The 18,880-nt window shown below is 56.6% G+C and overlaps 8 protein-coding genes across 8 annotated transcripts; 4 read left to right on the forward strand and 4 right to left on the reverse strand.

Annotated features, from left to right (window-relative positions):
* The first annotated feature begins 25 nt into the window (after window positions 1–25).
* On the forward strand, window positions 26–3,150 carry SCHCODRAFT_02748657 (uncharacterized protein). The gene is made up of 9 exons (XM_003032164.2): window positions 26–319; window positions 386–717; window positions 774–1,104; window positions 1,153–1,305; window positions 1,368–1,502; window positions 1,606–1,738; window positions 1,808–2,064; window positions 2,133–2,436; window positions 2,500–3,150. Exons 1-9 carry the CDS (start codon window positions 119–121, stop codon window positions 2,964–2,966), a joined length of 2,313 nt encoding a protein of 770 aa, XP_003032210.1. The 5' UTR covers window positions 26–118; the 3' UTR covers window positions 2,967–3,150.
* Window positions 3,139–5,401, forward strand: SCHCODRAFT_02626155 (FAD-binding domain-containing protein). The gene is made up of 9 exons (XM_050345332.1): window positions 3,139–3,438; window positions 3,492–3,951; window positions 4,005–4,016; window positions 4,066–4,079; window positions 4,132–4,201; window positions 4,252–4,515; window positions 4,572–4,650; window positions 4,700–4,755; window positions 4,807–5,401. The coding sequence occupies exons 2-9, from the start codon at window positions 3,559–3,561 to the stop codon at window positions 5,317–5,319; spliced, it is 1,401 nt and encodes a 466-aa protein (XP_050200064.1). The 5' UTR covers window positions 3,139–3,438; window positions 3,492–3,558; the 3' UTR covers window positions 5,320–5,401.
* Window positions 5,402–5,685: 284 nt separating this feature from the next.
* SCHCODRAFT_02748659 (FAD-binding domain-containing protein) lies at window positions 5,686–7,681 on the forward strand. Its single transcript, XM_050347220.1, has 8 exons — window positions 5,686–6,233; window positions 6,282–6,293; window positions 6,350–6,363; window positions 6,414–6,483; window positions 6,531–6,800; window positions 6,850–6,928; window positions 6,985–7,040; window positions 7,094–7,681. The coding sequence occupies exons 1-8, from the start codon at window positions 5,841–5,843 to the stop codon at window positions 7,604–7,606; spliced, it is 1,407 nt and encodes a 468-aa protein (XP_050200065.1). The 5' UTR covers window positions 5,686–5,840; the 3' UTR covers window positions 7,607–7,681.
* Window positions 7,682–8,381: 700 nt separating this feature from the next.
* Window positions 8,382–9,820, forward strand: SCHCODRAFT_02501912 (uncharacterized protein; the record flags this gene model as incomplete). Its single annotated transcript, XM_050343121.1, has 8 exons — window positions 8,382–8,469; window positions 8,518–8,560; window positions 8,615–8,819; window positions 8,920–9,022; window positions 9,072–9,231; window positions 9,279–9,393; window positions 9,446–9,529; window positions 9,578–9,820. The coding sequence occupies 8 exons, from the start codon at window positions 8,382–8,384 to the stop codon at window positions 9,818–9,820; spliced, it is 1,041 nt and encodes a 346-aa protein (XP_050200066.1).
* Window positions 9,821–9,983: 163 nt separating this feature from the next.
* Window positions 9,984–11,381, reverse strand: SCHCODRAFT_02502088 (CBD9-like protein; the record flags this gene model as incomplete). The annotated part of the gene is made up of 8 exons (XM_003031722.2): window positions 9,984–10,102; window positions 10,154–10,392; window positions 10,428–10,521; window positions 10,589–10,622; window positions 10,679–10,855; window positions 11,046–11,063; window positions 11,123–11,277; window positions 11,321–11,381. 8 exons carry the CDS (start codon window positions 11,379–11,381, stop codon window positions 9,984–9,986), a joined length of 897 nt encoding a protein of 298 aa, XP_003031768.1.
* On the reverse strand, window positions 11,229–13,450 carry SCHCODRAFT_02626170 (TMS membrane protein/tumor differentially expressed protein). Its single transcript, XM_003031721.2, has 8 exons — window positions 13,342–13,450; window positions 13,230–13,291; window positions 13,045–13,176; window positions 12,892–12,995; window positions 11,988–12,843; window positions 11,869–11,933; window positions 11,654–11,815; window positions 11,229–11,524 (listed from the first exon to the last, which is right to left on the reverse strand). The coding sequence occupies exons 1-8, from the start codon at window positions 13,436–13,438 to the stop codon at window positions 11,509–11,511; spliced, it is 1,494 nt and encodes a 497-aa protein (XP_003031767.1). The 5' UTR covers window positions 13,439–13,450; the 3' UTR covers window positions 11,229–11,508.
* Window positions 13,451–13,514: 64 nt separating this feature from the next.
* Window positions 13,515–15,172, reverse strand: SCHCODRAFT_02626172 (NAD(P)-binding protein). Its single transcript, XM_003031720.2, has 4 exons — window positions 14,752–15,172; window positions 14,166–14,699; window positions 13,769–14,113; window positions 13,515–13,716 (listed from the first exon to the last, which is right to left on the reverse strand). Exons 1-4 carry the CDS (start codon window positions 14,800–14,802, stop codon window positions 13,633–13,635), a joined length of 1,014 nt encoding a protein of 337 aa, XP_003031766.1. The 5' UTR covers window positions 14,803–15,172; the 3' UTR covers window positions 13,515–13,632.
* Window positions 15,173–15,569: 397 nt separating this feature from the next.
* Window positions 15,570–18,291, reverse strand: SCHCODRAFT_02748664 (cytochrome P450). The gene is made up of 18 exons (XM_003031719.2): window positions 18,266–18,291; window positions 18,039–18,195; window positions 17,921–17,983; window positions 17,832–17,866; window positions 17,724–17,777; window positions 17,633–17,670; window positions 17,534–17,577; window positions 17,412–17,480; window positions 17,328–17,356; window positions 17,097–17,272; window positions 16,785–17,038; window positions 16,673–16,733; window positions 16,427–16,624; window positions 16,345–16,374; window positions 16,077–16,294; window positions 15,978–16,026; window positions 15,894–15,922; window positions 15,570–15,842 (listed from the first exon to the last, which is right to left on the reverse strand). The coding sequence occupies exons 2-18, from the start codon at window positions 18,169–18,171 to the stop codon at window positions 15,694–15,696; spliced, it is 1,629 nt and encodes a 542-aa protein (XP_003031765.1). The 5' UTR covers window positions 18,172–18,195; window positions 18,266–18,291; the 3' UTR covers window positions 15,570–15,693.
* Window positions 18,292–18,880: the final 589 nt, after the last annotated feature.

Here is an 18,880-nt window from a genome sequence, read left to right on the forward strand (position 1 = left end):
TGAGGAACGCCATTCATGTCCCTCCTGAGCGCGTCCAGTACGCGACTCGACGACCTCATCTCCGCTCGTATCAATCTTCGATCTGCAGCGCTGCTCAGCGGCACAATAGGATACTAGGATGGACTTCACCGCCATCCAGGAGAATGCCTCACGGCTGGGCATGCGCATACAAGAGACGCTGTCGGAGCACACCCGCGACCTCACGCTTGTCCGCGGCGCGGGGTACCTCGATGGTGCCGAGGACACACGCAACATTCGGAAGCAACTGGACTCGAATAGTGATCGTGACAAGCTCGATGCCATGAAGCGCCTGGTCGCGGTACGTCACCCCCACATATCCCCCCAACCCATCTAACCATCTCCTTACCATCCTTCCTTCACCCAGCTCATCTCCAAGGGTCGCAACGTCTCCGAGTACTTCGCTCAGGTCGTCAAGAACGTCGCTTCACACAACCTCGAAGTGCGCAAGCTCGTGTACATCTACCTCCTGCGCTACGCCGAGGCGGAGCCCGACCTCGCCCTCCTCTCGATCAACACCTTCCAGCGCGACCTCGCCGATGGTAGCCCTCTCATCCGCGCCATGGCGCTGCGCGTGCTCAGCGGCATACGCGTACCCATGATCGGCAGCCTCGTCGTGCTCGCGATCAAGAAGTGCGCCGCGGACGTGAGCCCGTATGTGCGCAAAGCTGCCGCGCTCGCGATCCCCAAGTGCTTCGAGTGCGCCCGAGTCCCCTCTATGACAAGTCATCCATCACTGACCCATCCTCCGGCAGACTCGATACCACCCACCAACCGGCGCTTATATCCATCATCGGCACCATGCTCGGTGACCGATCGCCCCTCTCCATCGGCTGCGTCGCCGTCGCCTTCCAAGCCGTATGCCCCACCCGCCTCGACCTCCTCCACAGACATTACCGGCGACTATGCCGTGTCCTCGTAGATGTCGATGAATGGGGGCAGGTCGACATCATGAACCTGCTCCTCCGGTACGCCCGGACGATGCTCCCCCGACCCATAGTCACAGCAGATGGGGAAGATGTAGACAAGGATTTGCGACTACTGCTCTCGTCCTGCGAACCGTTATTCCAGAGTCAGAATCCTGCGGTACGCAGTGATCTACTTATCGTGGGCAGCATTGCTGAAGTTTTGCAGGTCGTCATGGCTGCGACTCGCGTGTTCTACTACGCAGGCACTGCATCCTACCACGGGAAGATAGTCCAGCCGCTCATACGCCTGCTCGCCATGTCGAAGGAGGTCGAGCGGGTCACCATTACTCACATCCTGCTCCTCTCGGAATCGTTGCCGGTGCGTGCGTAGTCCCCATATGCAACACAGAGTGTGGTTGATATTGACACGCCAGCCTACAGCACCTCTTCTCCCCCCATCACGTTCGCTTCCTCATACGCTCAACCGACGCGCGACCGGTCAAGCTCGACAAGATCAGGCTGCTGCTGAACATCATAAACCCGGATAACTATCAGGCGATCCTTCGCGAGTTCATTGTGAGTAGCCTTCTCTTGCCTCTCGCATGCTCCCTCTTCAAGTCTCTCGCGCATTCTCTCCTTTCGTTCTTGTCTCTGCACTGCCGACTCACTCTCATCGCAGGACTATGCCGATGATACCGACGATGAGGTTGTGTTCGCTGCTATCAGGGCAGTTGGTCGCTGTGCCGCGCTCGCGCCTGAAAGCTCGCAGCAGTGCCTCAACGCGCTAACTGGAATGATCAGGAGTAGACAAGGTGAGCATCATCTTTCGTACATCACCACCCCTCAAGTGACCGCCTTAAACGTCGCTAACTCTACAACAGAAGCTGTTGTCAGCGGAGCTGTTCTCGTTCTCAAGCAGCTTGTGCAAACGCAGCTGAGCACCGGCGTCGCGTTCGGCCAGAAGTCGCCTCTCGAGATCATCGCACAACTTGCAAGACGGGTGGACGACATCAGACACGCGCAGGCGCGAGCTTGTGTGCTTTGGCTCGTGGGGCAGTACGGAGCGCCCGACGGGGAGTCCGTGGCCGAGTGGGCCCCGGACGTGCTAAGAAAGGCGGCGAAGTCGTTCATGACTGAGGTCCGTTGTAGCTTTCCCCAAACCCCCATCCCTTCCTCAGACCCCATCTCACCACCCCACCCTCCCAGGACCCCCTCGTCAAGCTCCAAATCATCACCCTCGCCGCCAAGCTCTTCGCCGTCCAGCCCGGCGACCGCACCCTCGGTCTGCTGGCCGCCTACGTCTTCGCCCTCGCGCGCTACGACGCGAACTACGACGTGCGCGACCGCGGGCGCATGATGGCCGCGCTGCTCGCCGGTGTCGCGCCTGCTTCCCTGATGGCGGACGCCGAGAAACCCGAGCGCGCGGGCGTCGTGCTGAGGCGGGAGCAGGTTAAGATGGTGCTATTCCAGGGCAAGGGTAGCGTGGTGCCGGATGAGCCGTCGCCGTTTGGTACGTATCTCCTGTGTGGTAGCTTGGTGGTCGACGGGAATAGCGAGCTGACGCGCCCGACAGAGAAAGCGACCTCACTGGGCACACTCGGCGTGATCACGGGCAAGCCCGCCCTCGACAGCCTCCTGCCAGACTGGCTAGAGCAAGGCGTAGAGAGCGTGATCCGGGACAACGAGGATGAGCAGCCCGTCGCCGTCGCCCCCACCGCAATCTCTTCTGCGCAAGTGAGGTCCTCGAGGGGCGCGACCCCCGTCGTGCTCACGCCAACGAGCTCATCACCCGCGCCTACGGGTGCCAGTCGGGCGCCGTACACGGATCTGGACGCGTTCTACGCGAGCGAGGAAGAGGAAGAGGAGGAAGGCGAGGAAGAAGGAGATGGAGAGGAAAGCGAAGAAGGCGAAGAGGGCTCAGACGACGGAAGCGAGGATGGCGAGTCTGAACCAGGAGAGAGCGGGAGTGAGGAAGAGGAAGAGTCGGAGGGCGAGGCGAGTGAAAAATCCGCCACTCGGGACTTTTACGCGGGAACATGACCATTTTTTGCTGGAGGGCCATGACACTAATTGCATACTGTACATTACACCTTTGCGGCCATCATGGGTTTTTATCCCGAAGACCCTCTGCATCATGAGCTCGGAGGATAGGGGCGTGCGAAATCTTGTGTGCTTGAAGTTGTTTGTTCTGTCGGCAAATCCCGGTGTCTTTCTTGCTCTCAACCACCTTCATTGCTGTAGCCCGCGCACGGGGGTCTTTACAGCATGTATTTTCAGCCACATAAGTGGATGATATTGACAGCAGAGGCTCTCGACAATCTCGTTCGAGGGGTATGCGCATGTCGACGCGAAGTTGACCGTTACTTCGACCCTTTCGTCCGAGTAGTATACGCTAAGGTCAGTGCATCAATCATAGTACACAGTAAGCAGACTATTTCAGGTGCTAACACTGCGCTAAACGTCAAAACCTGCAAGGCATCTGGACTTCATGGATTCATCTCGGTTCGCATCGGTACACTGTTACTGACTACTCAGCGTGAGGATTGACCCTTATGAAGCATTTAGAACCTCTCGTTTCTCGCCCACATACGGCTCGCTCTCTCTGCAAACCGTCAGCGTCCTCTGACTTGATATGTCTCTGCAAGCACACCTCGCGAACTTCCCTGCTGGCTTCAAGGGCGACATCGTCACCCGGGACCACCCAGGATACGAAGAAGCCATCCGGCGCTGGTCCCGCTCTGCCGAGCGTCGCGCAGCTGTAGTCGCGTACATCAAGGACGCCGAGGACGCAGCCATCGCCATCGCATACGCGCGCGCTCATGAGTTACCCATCGCCATTAAAGGTGGTGGTCACAGCTCCGCTGGCGCGTCTTCCGTCGAGGATGGTCTGGTCATCGACTGCTCGCGATACTTGCGGTACTGCCGCGTAGACCCAGTGCGGAAGACTGCGCGCGTTGGTGGCGGTACGCTCTGGGAGATGGTGGACAAGGCCGCCTACGAGCATGGACTGGCTACGGTTGGCGGCGTACGTGCTTCCATGTCCGCTTTCTGTCCATTTCATTGATACATATCATCCAGACCGTGAATGATGTGTGTGAGCTTTAGATTGAACTTGACAAATTGCTCATGAACCTCGCAGACAGGCATTGCAGGGTGGGTTCGAAGCTCATATCGTTCTAACAGCAAGAAGCTCACAATCATCTAGTCTCACTCTCGGCGGGGGCTTTGGCTATCTCTCTGGCCAACATGGGCTCGCTCTGGACAACATGATAGAGGTACACTTCGTATCCACCAACCTTTCCGTGTTCGTCTGACAGCCATGCAGGCGACAGTGGTGCTTGCCGATGGGACAATTCTACTCGCAAGTGCTACTAAACATGCCGATCTCTTCTTCGGTATTCGCGGCGGCGGTTCAAATTTTGGAGTCATCACCGAGTTCGTCTTCCGTCTACATGAGCAGAAGCCGATGGTGTTCAGTGGCTTCCTGTCGTTTCGTTCGTCCGATATACCGCGACTGGTGAACGCCATCGAACACTACTGGCAAGTGCAGGATCCACGGGCCTGTATGTTCATGACTTTCAGCGCAAAGGTAGAGATGAGAGCACCTCAGAGACTAGGCACGCTTAGTTGACGACGTGTTCGCAGAACGGTATTCGATGCCTCATCTTCTACGATGGGTCGAGGCATGAAGCGCACCGCCATTTCGCCAGGTTCTTTGGAATTGGTGAGAGCACGCGTTTGCCCGCCTCCTTCTGTTCTGACTAAATGTTCAGGACCTACCTCCAATACCGCCAAAGAGATACCATATGTCGAAGCGAATGCGACTCTGGTGCGTTCTGTTCCAGCGAATATGAATCGGACTCATTGCGCTTCGCTTCAGAATGAGACCTTTAAGCCCGGTGCATCCGAATACCAGAAATCAATCGGACACCCAGTACCCACAGTATCACTGCTGGAAGAACTGAACGGGATGGTCAAGGCGTACGGCGCCGCCGATGGTCCGAGCCCTATCGTCATTTTTAGTTTCTGGCCCAAGAAACGTCTCATGGAACACCACGTCACAGAATGCGCCTTCCGCCACGACCCATACCCCGACCTCGCCCTCATCGCGATCTACAAGTCAAACACCCCCGAGAATCTTACGATGGCGCGCGCGAGGGTTTACGAGCTGTACGACTTCGTCCGGGGCTTCGACGCCATGTCCGGCATGAGCACTTCTGCGCTGGCTGGGTACGCGAACAATGACGACGAGGCCGCGTCGACGGAGCTCGAGAAAAGGGCGAAGCGGTCTCGCGAGGCGTTTGGCGATGTATACCCCAGGCTGCAGGAGATTAAGAAGAAGTACGACCCGGACATGGTGTTTAATAGGTGGTATCCTATCATACCTGCTTGAATCAGATGGGTCAGCTACGTGTCTCTTGTTAACGCTTAACGATACAAAGACGCTGATCAATAGCGCGGAGTTGAACTTGAACGTCGTCTCTTTGGTGCGTGGCTCATGCAATCCTCCATGCCATGTATTGACATCCTTAGTCGGCAGTTAGCTGTCGCGCTAGCTCATGGCGCTGAAATGCGCCGATTCACATTCTGACTGTGCTACATTGACCTTCTGACCAGGCTTGACGCTACAGAGGGAAGTTGCCTTTTGCGGGGCCTTGAAAGTCTTCATCCGAGCATCGTGTTCTACGCCATGAGCCGTTTGACATCGTAATGGGCGCTGCGGTCTGTCGACATTGCCTGCACACTGAGTATAATGCTTGCGCCCTCAAGGCATTCCGCATGCTTGTAACTCCGCTCTTCGACCCAAGGGAGTTGTCATGAGTGCGATTGGAACGGCGACGGCAGTCCTCATATAGCTTGGGTTACGCGCGAATTCGGGTCCCCACTTTCCCTACACTCCTGCAGCCATTCGAAATGACGCCGAGCAGAGATCTTCCCGAGTTTCCTCCCAACTTCAAGGGCGACATCGTCCTGCGCGGCGATCCCAGCTATCCAGATGCCATCCGGCGCTGGGCTCGCTCAGCAGAGCGTCAGGCCGCTATCGTCGCATACATTAAGGACTCCGCCGACACCGCCATCGCCCTCGCGTACGCACGCCAGCATGGACTACCCATCGCTATCAAGGGAGGCGGGCATAGCTCGGCTGGCGCCTCCTCTGTCGAGGACGGTCTCGTCATCGACTGCTCCCGGTATATGAACTACTGCCACGTCGATGCGGAGAGGAAGATCGCGCGCGTCGGCGGAGGCGCGACCTGGGAGACAGTGGACACGGCTGCGTACAAGCATGGGCTGTCCATAGTTGGCGGGGTGAGTGCAGCCAAAGACCCTTCGATGTGAAGCTGACCATCTGTTCAGACCGTCAACGATGTATGCGTTTTCTTTCCTCACGCGCGACCGTTTACTCACCTGTACCGCCTTCGTAGACAGGAGTCGCTGGGTGAGCTTTATGATGCACAACGCGTTTTCTCGCATCTTATCGACCTCCAGACTTACACTAGGCGGCGGATTCGGCTTCCTCTCCGGACAGTACGGTTTGGCGATCGACAATCTTCTGGAGGTGCGCACGAGCTGCCTCGACGATTGCTTATCCCGATGGACTCGCAGGTCACCATAGTCACTGCTGATGGCAGTACTCTCCTCGCCAGCCCAACCGAGCATCCAGATCTGTTCTTCGGCATCCGGGGCGGGGGGTCCAACTTCGGCGTCGTGACCGAATTTGTATTCCGCGCGAACGATCAGAAGCGCCTTGTCTTCACTGGCCTGGTCACATTCCCGACCACTGCGTACTCGTCAGTCGTTGAGGCCTTCCAGCAATACTGGGACGCGCACGACCCCAAAGCGTGTGCGTTTCTGGCTCTCGGCGCCACCGCGAAGGTGATTATTACATTTTTCATTTTTTGAGTTCCACTAATTCCATTCTCAGAGTGGCATCCTTTGCATGCTTTTCTATGACGGCTCCGAGGAAGAAGGTCGAGCACACTTCAAGACACTGTTTGACATCGGTACGCATTGCGGAGGGTCAGAGCATAGCTGGAATACTGACTCGACCCGCCACCAGGGCCTTCGTCTGATCGTGCGAAGGCGACTCCCTACGACGAAGTCAATGGGATCCTGGTGAAAGGAACGGTCTTCTTCGCCACTCTCCCCGTTAACGCGCGTACTTCCAGGGCAAAGTCTTCCCTCCTGGCCGTTGCGACTATCAGAAATCGATCGCATGCCCGATACCCACGGTCCCGCTCGCGAATGAGCTCATCCAGAGAATCGACGAGTTCGACGCCTCCGAGGGCCCGAGTCTCCTCGCCGTCTTCTACGCGTGGCCCCAGCATGCCATAGCCGAACATCGCCATCAGGATTGTGCATTTCGTCACAACCTGTACCCGGAGCTCGTCTTCATCGCCCAGTACATGGACAATACCCCGGACAACAAGGAGGTCGCTCGAGCGAGAGTACGAGAGTTGCATGGTATCGTCAGCCGGTCCGAAATTGTCTCAGGGATGAGCCTGTCGGAGCGCGCAGGTTACGGTAATCATGACGCTGAAGCTGCTTCCTCCGACTTGGAAAGGCGAGCGCAGAGTTCTCGGGATGCATTCGGCGATGTGTATCCCAGGTTGCAGAAGATTAAGAAGATGTATGACCCAGATATGGTGTTTGATAGATGGCGGCCCATCCAACCCGCCTAATACCCGCCTAATGATGGTCCTCAGCTGTACTTCGATACATCAACAGAGCTTCGTATATCTTGTGGGTCCACCTTGATATTTGCCTTACGGAGATACACGTGCGGCGTCGGAATTTCTGAATCCGTGCTGATGGCTCACACGGTCCCTCCTGCATCCTCTTGCGTCCTTTCTCCACTGCGTGAACTGAGGTTGTCTTGCAAACTGCGTAATTCTGCATACACTGCAAGGGCACATTGCACGATGACCACACTGTAAGCGACGATCGGGCCAATGCCTATCTATCCCATGGCCGCCGCGCGCCCGAAGTTCGACTAATCGAGGTCCCATAACGCATCATGCTGCATGCCCCGCGCCAAGCACCCGTTTCCTTGCCTTCATCCATTTGGTCAGTCGGAGTGTCGGGACCTTCAAAGAGCCGAGCGCCGCTTATGAACAACCAGGGAGGTTCTATCGTTGTACATCTTTCACAAGCAACTGCCTCTTCATTATAATCATGGACGCCACACTGATCTGACGAGCCCTCGAGACTGAGTGCCAAAAGGTACCATAATCTGCACAGTTCAGTGATAGATGCTTACGCCCATAGTAGCCAGTAATAGCGTTATCTACCCAAATTGGGTTCAGCCTCCGAATTACGGACCCGTTCCTTGACTGATCGACTTCATCAAATCTGTCCAGGCCCGCGCGTTTCTTATAAGGACCTCATGCACTCAGGACGCGCTCTCGTTGATGCCAGTGCCTCCCTCTCGCGGCCTTTGATCGCTCCCTCTCGTTCATGACGGCGCTGGCTGTCTACGATGATGTCGACGTTGGCCGCCTCAAATACCTGGTGATCTACACCGCTGTGATGTTCGTCCTTTATGGTGGGTGCTGTTATCCTAGTACCCTGCCATCTAGCTGACGGAGCGTAGGGCTGAACGTCACATCCTACTTCACGGCTGCGTCTATCCTAACGTGAGCGCCGGATCTAATCAACCCGCAATTTACTTATGCGCAGTGATCCTCAAGCGCCCGCGGTATACGGTCCTTCAAACCAAGGCTGTACTTATTTGCGGCCATAACGATGATGTTCGTCACAACCTCGGCCTACGTGGTCCTCGACGTAATCGTTACACTCTATCAAGTCCAAGAAGCCGCGGCCGCCTCAAGCGAGGCGAACGAACGCGCTCTGACCAAGTTATTTGTTGCAGAGAATGCCATATTGCGCTGGAATGTACGTCAAGCTTGCGTCTCTCGACCTCCCTTCCTTCCTTCCTTCCTTCCTTCCTTCCTCGGTGCCTTGGCCGCGCGTGCTGAATCTCTTTTCCCCTTAGTTCATAATCAGCGATATCATTGTCGTATGGCGAGCGTGGATCCTTTGGAATACCGCGCGATTAGCTCGACACGCTCTGATTGTTTCCCTCTGCTTAACATGCTGTGAGTGATAACAGGCTCGGACCTCTTCCGGGAACTCAACATGCTCCAGGCGCCATTGTGGCCGACATCGGGGTTGTATCCTGGGAGATCCTGGATCCCCGCCTAGCGCACCACTCCGCTGTTCTTCTGTCTCTCTTATGGACACTGCCGACGCTCTTCACCAACGTCACCGTCACTACATTAATGGCAGTCAAGGCGTGGCCATCTTGGTACGCCCATTCACATTCAGGCTTTATGACCGCTCATCGAGTGGTAGGGTGCGCCATAGACATCTATATGGTGATAGCTTGATGACACGACGATCTACCCGTCGCGTCAATAAAGCGTTGCAAATTCTATTCTCTACGGGATTTCTGTACTGCTGTGTCTGCGTGCGTGCATCGCTCCGGCTCACAATCTTCGACTGACTATCACTTCTCTCAGGTTCTATTAGTTACAGCAGGACTGGTCCAAGACCAGGCGCACACCTTCGCCGCCGTCATGGGCACAGTTGGCGTTTGCATCGCTGTACGCTCCAACCTGACAACGTCTCATACCGTATCTGACTGCGTATAGGGTATATACCCCACCCTCATCGTCATCTGGGCTGCCCTCGAGCCCGAGCAAGAGCCCATCTTCGCCCTGAGCTCGCCAGGCGGCCGCGTCGACGTGCAATTCTCCGACCCACGAAGACAGATCATCGAGACGCAATGCATGGTCGAGCTGCACACGCGAGATAGCTACCCGCCGCGTGTGTCCGTGCAGACTGACGACGGCAAGGACTCGGGTTATCTCCAGAAGGGTAGCGGGTCGTCATAAGTAGCCATCCCCCACCACGCTCCCTTGGGTGATTAGAAATTGGGTTTTCGTTGGAACATGTACTTCGTATCATTATATGGTTGTCGGGATGTCTGTACCATTTGAAGTCATAGACAAGGAGTTTGTGGGGCACAAAGATAGCGACAGGGTGTCATTCCCTCCTTCATTGGGCAGAAGCCGACGGCTGAGCAGCGCTCGATGAAGCCGCTCCTCCCGTAGCCAACGCCGCCCACTCATCGTACTCCGCCGACTTCGCATCCGAGATCAACACCCCGAACTCGCCTGCGCTTGTCGTTAACAAAGCTAATCCAGCTGCCCCAATCATCCGCTCACCAAACCCAAATGAATGATACACCAGCTCCGTCCCCTCATCTGCGGGGTCTGCCGGCGGCGAGTCCGACACCGCGAAGCCCATGACCGAGGACTCAGCGTCCGGCGCAAAGGACAGGTCTGCATCGACGCAGCCCGCGCAGAGGAAGGTCAGCGCGATGTGCGTCTCGTTGACGGACGTGCCGTCGGGGATCGTCGAGAGCGATACCGAGCCGTCGAAGACGGGCGGGGTGGCGTAATCGCTGTGGCAGATGGTCAAGTTGACGACAGTACGCACGGGCAGAATAGAGCGTACGTCGCCTGGCGGAATGAGTGCTGCACCTCTCCTTCATTCGGCCAGGTCACAACGAGCAGCGGTCCGACCATGGCACCTGAAGGAGATGCATCGGTATCTCCAGGCTTCCACTTCATACCCATTCTCACCTCCGAGCGACACACCGCCCCAGCCCGCGCCATCCGTGAGAGGTGCGACCTGAGAAGAGCGTTAACTTCCTGAGTCAGGACTCCCCCAAGGTCGTTAATACGCACAATCTGCCCAATAAAGTCCGTCCCAACCGTCTCCGGCAAAGCAATCCCAAAGATATATCCAGTCTCCGGATCCGTGTACGCCTGGAAGTCGATGCCCGTGAGCGGGTCCGTGTACGGCGCCGTCACTGTCTGCGAGGCCGCGCCGGCCACGAGCCCAAGGAGCGCTAGAGAGGAGGTCTGACGCATGATTCAGAGCCACGTAGGTTGTGAGAGGTACACGAAGGAGCAAGAGAGGAAGAAGAACAGAGCTTGCGAGCCACCCACCCTCATCTCTTATATACACGCCAGCGAGAAGCTCGGAAAATATACATCGTTGCATCATGCGTGGTTGGGGAGCATATACGCACTCGGAGGAGCATAGACGTACGCACTCATCCTTCTCCTGCTGCGAGATGGCGACAACAACGAGACCGGCGAAATGAGCCATTGAGAAGTGCTGCATACATTCCCAGCACGATGCTGCAAGCTTCCCACAAGAAGCCTCGCATCGTAATCCGCCCGCGCTGGTTGGCTGCTGAAGATGGCGGAGAAATCATCGAATGCGGTGGGGTGCTTCTCCGAAAAATGTACGCAGGATTCGCAGATGACGCAGGGTAAGCCTGTAAATGGAGCGAAGGTCATTGGTCGACGTGATCGGCGCACAGCCAGCTGGCGACTCCATCGCAGGAGCATACAAGGATTCGCGACCTCGGGAGAACCGCATTGGTATCGCACCTGCGAGGTGTGTATATGGCGCATGATTCAGCAGTCACGGAAGTCGACAAGGAAGAGCGCGAAAGAATACAAAGTCCATAGATCATATCCACACAAAACAATATATAACATCGTCCTTAGATATCGCCGAACCTGTGATGCACCGTCAGCAAGAGTGCCAATGCACAGACGAGGTCAGGGAACACGGAGACGAAGGTCAACCCGCGCGCGGACAAAGGACAAGCCGCGCCGCAGCGATGCATGGAGAAAGAGCCAACTCACCTATCCGGCATAAGCACCGGCGCCAGCAAGCTCCACATATACAGCACGATGCACACCCAGCTCGACACGACGCGCATCCACATCGCCACCTCCGAGCGGCCGATGTACACGTCCGAGTCCGGATCGTCGTCGCCCGGCTGTGGCTGCTTGGACACGACGTTCCTGGGGTGGGGGTCAGCGGGTTGCTCTACGGCAGAAACCACATATAAGCGCACCAGTCAGTCAGCAGCATCGCGACGTACATCGCCGCGATGGCGAAGATGATGTGGAACCAGGCGTACTGGATAGTTCGTCAGTAAATATAAAAAGCGAAGAAAACCACATATATGCATACATTGTACCGCGTCCCCGAACGCTCGTCGTCCCGCGTTTCGCCCAGCTCTTCTTCCTCCTCGTCTTCTTCCTCTTCGTTCAGCGCAGATGCCGGGATCGCACCCGCCTCCACCGCCGCCAGCAGCGCCTGATACCTCGGGCTCTCCGTCCGGCTCGGCTGCGTATTCACCACGCCCAGCTCCGCGTGGTGCTCGTCGTCCGGCAGCGCCACCGCCCCCCGCTTGTTCTTCCCCACCAGCGCCTTGCTCTGCGTCGCCGCCCGCGTCGTCGAGTACGCGATCGCCAGGAAGGTGAACACTGCGCCGATGATCGTCGTTGTCGTGCGCGTCGCCGCCCCGCTGCCGTGGCGCAGCGGGTTGCACGCCGCGCTCTCGTGCGTGTGATTGCTGATTGCGCTCACGATGAGGTACGTGCAGTACGCGGCGACCATGCCCGCCTGCGCGAGCCCCGAGCGCGGGTTGTACTCCTGCACGACCGGGTGCACGCACGCAATCGTGATGATGAGCGTGAGGATGAGGTTGAAGGTGATGAAGAAGCGATTGAGGCCGCACCCGTCGCCAGCAAAGAAGACGTAGAGGAGGACGGTCATGGTGATCGTGAAGACATACATGGCCGCGGTCGAGCCGATGAGGATCCACTGCCACATGTTGGATGAGGTGGGCGAGTTCTCCCAGTTCTCGAGGCAGGTCTCGGACCAGGAGTGCGCGAAGTCGACGAGGAGGACGAGACCGAGGAGAATAAAGACCGTCGCGCCAATCATAGAGATGTAGTTGCCCCAGACCATGAAGAAGCCGTTGGGGATGAAGAAGGAAACGACGACCAAGACTAGCCAGGCGAGCACTTTGGGTCCCCACCACCTGCGAAAGGGTCAGAGGATGATAGACGAGCGTAGGCAGATGGCGCACCCATTCTGAAGGGCAGCCCGCTTGTCTCCCGTGTCACGGACGCCGATGAGGGACAAGCTGAGAATGAAGTGGAGGAGGGAGAGCGCGAAGCATATGCGGTGAACCTGACGATGCACTCAGTCTCGACAGAGCCCGCGTAAGAGTAGCACGCACTGCGAGTACACCATAGCATCTTCCGTCCTCGCAGTCCATCTTGATGTAGTCGTAACTCCATTTCTCGATGAGATGTATAGCGGCTTTGCTCTTCATGACCCACGCCAGCATGGAGTTCAGACAGAAGATAAACTGAGGGGAGGGAGGATCAGTCCTAGATCATATAAACACTAGGTTGCACATACAGCATATCCGACGCGGGTCGCTATTGAGGAATTGCAGTTACATGACTTGAAGAACATGGAGGCTATACGCCATTAGCACACCCTTCGACTGCGCAGAGCCAACCGTATGTACCTGCAGTCGACGTGAAGCAGAACGCCAGGCCCGCCAGACACGATGTAGCTATGCTACCCAGCGTCCCCGCCAAAGGGAGAGATAGTAGCAGACCCATGATGAGAGTCGGGATCAAGAGACGATGGCGTCACGATGCTACTTCCGTGTTGGGAAGCTATTGAGTCACCACGAGCTGACAAACAATATTGCTTGCGTCTTTCCATCATCCTCTGCACCCTTGTGCGCGACATCTACACGGAAGAGGCACTACTTCACAAGATCTACAAAATAGGTTTGACTTCAGCAGCTCCTCTAGTTCTTCAGATCCGACCAGTCCTCGCTTTCTATCCATTCCCTCAGTCTCGTCGTCTTCAGCGAGATTCCTCTCTTCGCCAACTACATATTTCATCAGCGCTCTCCTCAACAAGAAACGGTCGCAATGACTCACATCCTCGTGGAAGAGCATGCTCGGATCGCCTCCATGCCAGCCCAGCTCTTGCGTGAACTGCTTCACCTCGCCAGCCTCCCGTCCAACATGGTGCTTGGGCGCCGCCTTGTCCGCCTCATCAATCGAGACCTCCTTGTAGATGAGCTTGAGCCCGGTGACCTCCTCGAAGATCTTGATGTACTCGTTCCACGACGCCATCTCGCTATACACCAGCAAGTTCGACCGCGGTGGTAGATCCAGTATGGCAACCTTCACATGCGGTCTGGTATCCTTGCGCGTCACGACGAAGGGGAACTTCGTATCCGGACTTGCCGCCCACGCCAGCTGGTACACTCCGTCGCCGATCTGTGACTCGTGTTAGCCGCTCCAGAAGCGCGCCACAAACGTTGAGGCTCACCTTAGTGGGCTTCAGCGGTTCCACCAACCTCTCGTTCGTCACATACAGCCCCAAGTTCACATACGACGTCTTCGCCGCCAGCTGCGGCAAGCTCTCCTCCAAGTAATCCACTGCCGCCTGCTTCGAATCAAAGTGGTACGCCCACGTATACTTCCCCTTGCTCCACTTCCTAATCCCCGGCAGCGTCGAGTAGACGAACCTCTCCAGCCCACCCAGCACCGGGATGATCGCATGAAAGATATTCTTCGCCTGCCGCACCTCCTCGTCGAAGCAGTACTCGTTCATGAGCTGCCCCGGCGCGAGCTTCGCCTCCGTCGCGGGGTCGAAGAAGGGCGCCCAGAAGTCCGTGACGGCGAAAATGGCGTGCGCGCCGGTGAAGGCGGCGGTCAGCGAGGCGACGTCGTTGATGTCCGCCTTGACGACCTCGACGCCGCGCTCGGCGAGGGCGCGTCCCTTCGCCCCGTCCGGGTTGCGGGTGACGCCGCGGACCTTCCAGCCCGGGATCTCGAGGAAGGTGTCGACGACGGATGCTCCCTGTACGCTTCTATCAGCGCTTGACTCTCACCATCTTGAAGACTTCACCCACCTGCAACCCGGTCGCGCCTAGTACGACGATCAGCTTATCGGTGGTGGACATTGTGTGTGCTGGTCTGCTGCTGTTACAGTCTGAATGCTGTTCTACCGGTACTGCGTCTGGTCGCCCCACCCTTTATACCTTCCTCCGCCTTCGCATTACCACCGAGACCCACCTGCTCTTACTCAGATCACCAAATATGAGCAATCAGAGTCCGCGCAGCTTGATCAGCAGCGAACCCTCCAGATTTCGGTTAGGAACACCCGAAGGTTCGCTGTCAGCCCACTTGAGGCCGAGTCGATAGGCGCTGGGTCAGGCTATTGGGAGGTGGGTAAGGGTGTTCCTTCCGATGAGGGCGGCTGCGATAGTTATGACCAATTTTTCAAAGAGGGCGACTGTGGCAACTGGCTTGTTGAAGACTTGGAGTAGGTTCAAGTTGTCCTAGTTGGGCAGCGGATGACGCCATGATCTCTCAACCTTCACGTGACCGTGGGCATTCGAAGTTCAACATTCGTTCGGATCATTCCGAGCCTCTATCGCCAGTGCTCGTCTGACCATTCCAAGGTGCGCCTCGTGCGACAGAGAGTATCCAATGCAGTATAGGTTCAAGGAAAAGTCTCAGTACGGTAATACCATGTAGCTCGGATCGAAGAGATCTAGAACAAGAGGGCCGCGTGAAGGCCATTCATTGCAGGCCGAAAAGGCAGATAGAGAAACAAAACATATTGTAGCCGTCAGCGCTAACGGCGGTCGCGAAGACCAAACGCGGGTTTCCCCGAGTCCAGCCACTATTACGACTCAGGCGCTTTTCATGACTGTCACTTAGTGATGAGGGTATGCAGAAGGTCATTGACAGAATTTTGGGGTTTAAACTGAGCCAGAGGGTAGCAACCCAAAGGGATATTAGGCGTAAAGGTTCCATCAGACATCCCCCGAGCTCCAGCTTCAGCACCCTCAGTCAGCCTTTGAGATAATAATCGGAAGCTGCGACTTCTCCGGCTGCTCCTTGATGAAGGGCGAAACGATGTTGCTCATGCGCCACGATACCTCCTTCTCGCTGAGGGAGAACTTGAAGGCGTTGAGCAGCTCGACCAGGACGACTTCTGCAGCATCTGGTCAGATAAAGGTCTTCGGACGAGCGATGACAGACTCACTCATCTCGAGCTGGGAGAACTTGAAGCCTCTGTAATTCGCATTAAGTCCCGGTTCTTGATCATGAAATAGATGAGAGCGCTCACATGCACGCCCTTCCCCCGCCCAGGAAGGTCATTAGGTTGCCGTAGACGCCTGTCAGCGGGTAAGATCGCAAGCAGGCTGAAGTGTCATATTCTACGCACCGGGAATATGGGCATCAGTCACAGAGGCAGGAAGCGGCTCGAGCCAGCGCTCAGGCTTCCACTCATCCGCATCCTCACCCCAGATCTCCTTGTTCCTGTTCGCGTTCATGATCGCAATGACGACGACCGTGCCCGCCGGGACCAGAACCTCGGACATCTCGCGCCCGTCCTCGCCGATGATGGGCTTACTGAAGGGCAGGACGACGTCCTTCTTGACTCTGGCCGGCTTGTTAGACTTGATGTCAGTAACTGGGGACAAGAGGCCTACCTGCGCAGGAGCTGGGGAGCAGGCGGGTAACTGCCATGAAATCAGCTCGGCTCTCAGGACGGCAGACAAGCGGGCGACTCACAGACGCAGGGTCTCCCGGCAAACAGCGTCCAGGTACGGGAGCGACTCGAGCTCGTTGTAGGAGAGCTGCCCGTGCTCTTCCATAGCAGCGCGGATCTCAGCTCGCAGACGGTCCTGGACCTCAGGATGCGTGGCGAGCAGATGCGATGTACGCGAAAGCGCAGAAGACGTCGTGTCCATCGCGGCGAAGACCAGCGTGCTAGCGGATCTGTCAATCTACAGCGCTACCGTGTATACGCCCACTCACGTCAACTGCGCAAGCAGCTCCTCCTCAGGAAGCGGGTCACCCGCCTTCATGTTCTCGCGGACTGAAAGGACTGTAAGCGATGCCGTCGAGCGAGAAAGAAACGACTACTTACTGAGCAAGCTCAGCAGATCCTTCCCCTGCCCAACCTGCTTGGCCACCGCTGCGTCGCCCGCCTGCAACGCCGCCACCTTCTGGGAATATATCTCCTTCGACGTGTTCCACATCAAATCCGACATATCGCGCAGAGCATGCATAGTGGACGACGGGATGAGGTTCACGACTGCGCGGCGCAGCCAGGCGGGGCCGAGGTTGTACACCTTGGGGAGGACGTAGACGCGCAGGATTTGCAGGCGGAACATCGTCGGGCTGCGTAGGTACAGGTCAGCATACTGATTAGCTGCATGATATAAGTGACGCCACGGACATATATTCCTTGACGCTGGTCGCGTATGGGTGCTCGGGCGCGCCCTGCGCGAGCGAGTCGAAGGAATAACCAAGGCCACTGCGGCCAATGAGCTCGGTGGCCGTGCGGCCCATCCAGTACAAGAGGTCAATTTCGAGGGGACCCTGATCGGTCTGCTTCTCGAGCGTGGCGCGAAGCTGGGGACAGATGGATCAGACTTGTATACGCATGGCAGAAGATACAGCGACTTACAGCGTCTACGACCTCGTAGAAGATGGGAACTGTTGGAGCAAGGGCGAGTGAGAAGAGATCAAGGCTATTGACGCAGTGACCTACTCATATTGCGCATGTGCGCGGTTGAGAAGACAGGGTTCATGAGCTTGCGCTGCTTCTTATGCTTGTCACCTAACAGTCGTTAGTGAATCTAAACCCACGGGCGACGGCGCAGCCTGACGTACCCTGGGTCGACAAGAGACCGTTCCCAAAAATGAGGCTGTTCGTCCTGTAATACGCGTGTGAGCTGAACCGTGGGGTGGTTAGGCTTGCTGGTGGCGTACGAAATAAATTGGGGATGCTCTTCATAAACATCCTGATCCTGCACAACGATGTGAGTAAAAGAAATCGGGACAGATGAACACTTGGACAAACCTTGACCACGATGTGATGGAGCGCTTTGGGGTCCCCCACGTAGAGCTGCCTTTCCTGTGTTCACACTTAGCCCAACAGCGTTAATGAGCCCATGCGCATCACACATACCCCCAGAGGACCGGTCAGCCGCACCACAGACCCGTCTACAAAAGCCGTCAGCACCGTGGTCTAGCGCGCATCGCCCAAGTTCGACTTACACTCCCTGGCCAGCTTGGCGTGGAACTCCCACCCACTAACGCTGTACAGTTGCTGGAAATTGCCTGTATTGAACGCGAGTGAGCGTCTCGACGGAGCTGACAGAGGGGACGTCCGAACCTGTCAAAACAGAGGGCGACGCCGGTCCAGGAATATTGTCCAACGGCGTCCGAAGCACGAAACGATTGACGAACCGCCAGAAGAGGCGGGCGACGATTAGAGAAGCAAGAGTAAGGAACGCTTTGGCGAACATCGCGGGAGAGGGATACTATGTCGGCTGGAGGGTACTGTGTCAGTTGAGGAGGTCGCCTTCCGTGTGAGTGGCCTTATATATTACCAGACCCTACCGTCAATGAGAAGCATGGTAGCAGCGCCTCACGTAGTGAGCGTCAGCCCAATATCGTAGCGGGCCCGGCTTTCCTAAATGATAGCACGCTTAGGTTGGTCGTTGACAGAATTTACAGTGCAGCTCGCGTGGTCACGATGCTCTTGACATGTCTCTGGGCATTCGAAAGTTCATCCGTTGGGGCAAAAAATACTGATTTCAGGCGCTCAGTGTCAATTGCTGTGTCTGCTGCTACAAAAGGGTGTCCGACAACGTCAGTGCAAAATAGAACAGGGAAGTGCAATCCGTACAGAGCGTCTCACCGGTGCAGGCCTGCTGCATTGTCGTCAATACGCAGGACCGAGATATTGTCGGCTATCGGAGTGCTATAGCCGTAGGTCCTGGAAGACGCGCCTGGGAAGGACAGCTATTCGCTGTTTCCACGCCCCACCGAGTCCCGCGGGATTGTCCCGCAGGATAATCCCCCTGATGAAGACCCGAATGCAAGTTAACTTGGGGAACATGGGATATATCCCATACACACAGCCTTGCCAAGGACGTTCATCTGGATATACGCATCATGGTTAGGTTCAAGTGGCGAAGTACAAACATGACCAAATTGAGGGTTGTCTTACGG

This window comes from Schizophyllum commune (assembly GCF_000143185.2).
Source record: "Schizophyllum commune H4-8 unplaced genomic scaffold SCHCOscaffold_6, whole genome shotgun sequence".
NCBI classification, from domain to species: domain Eukaryota; kingdom Fungi; phylum Basidiomycota; class Agaricomycetes; order Agaricales; family Schizophyllaceae; genus Schizophyllum; species Schizophyllum commune.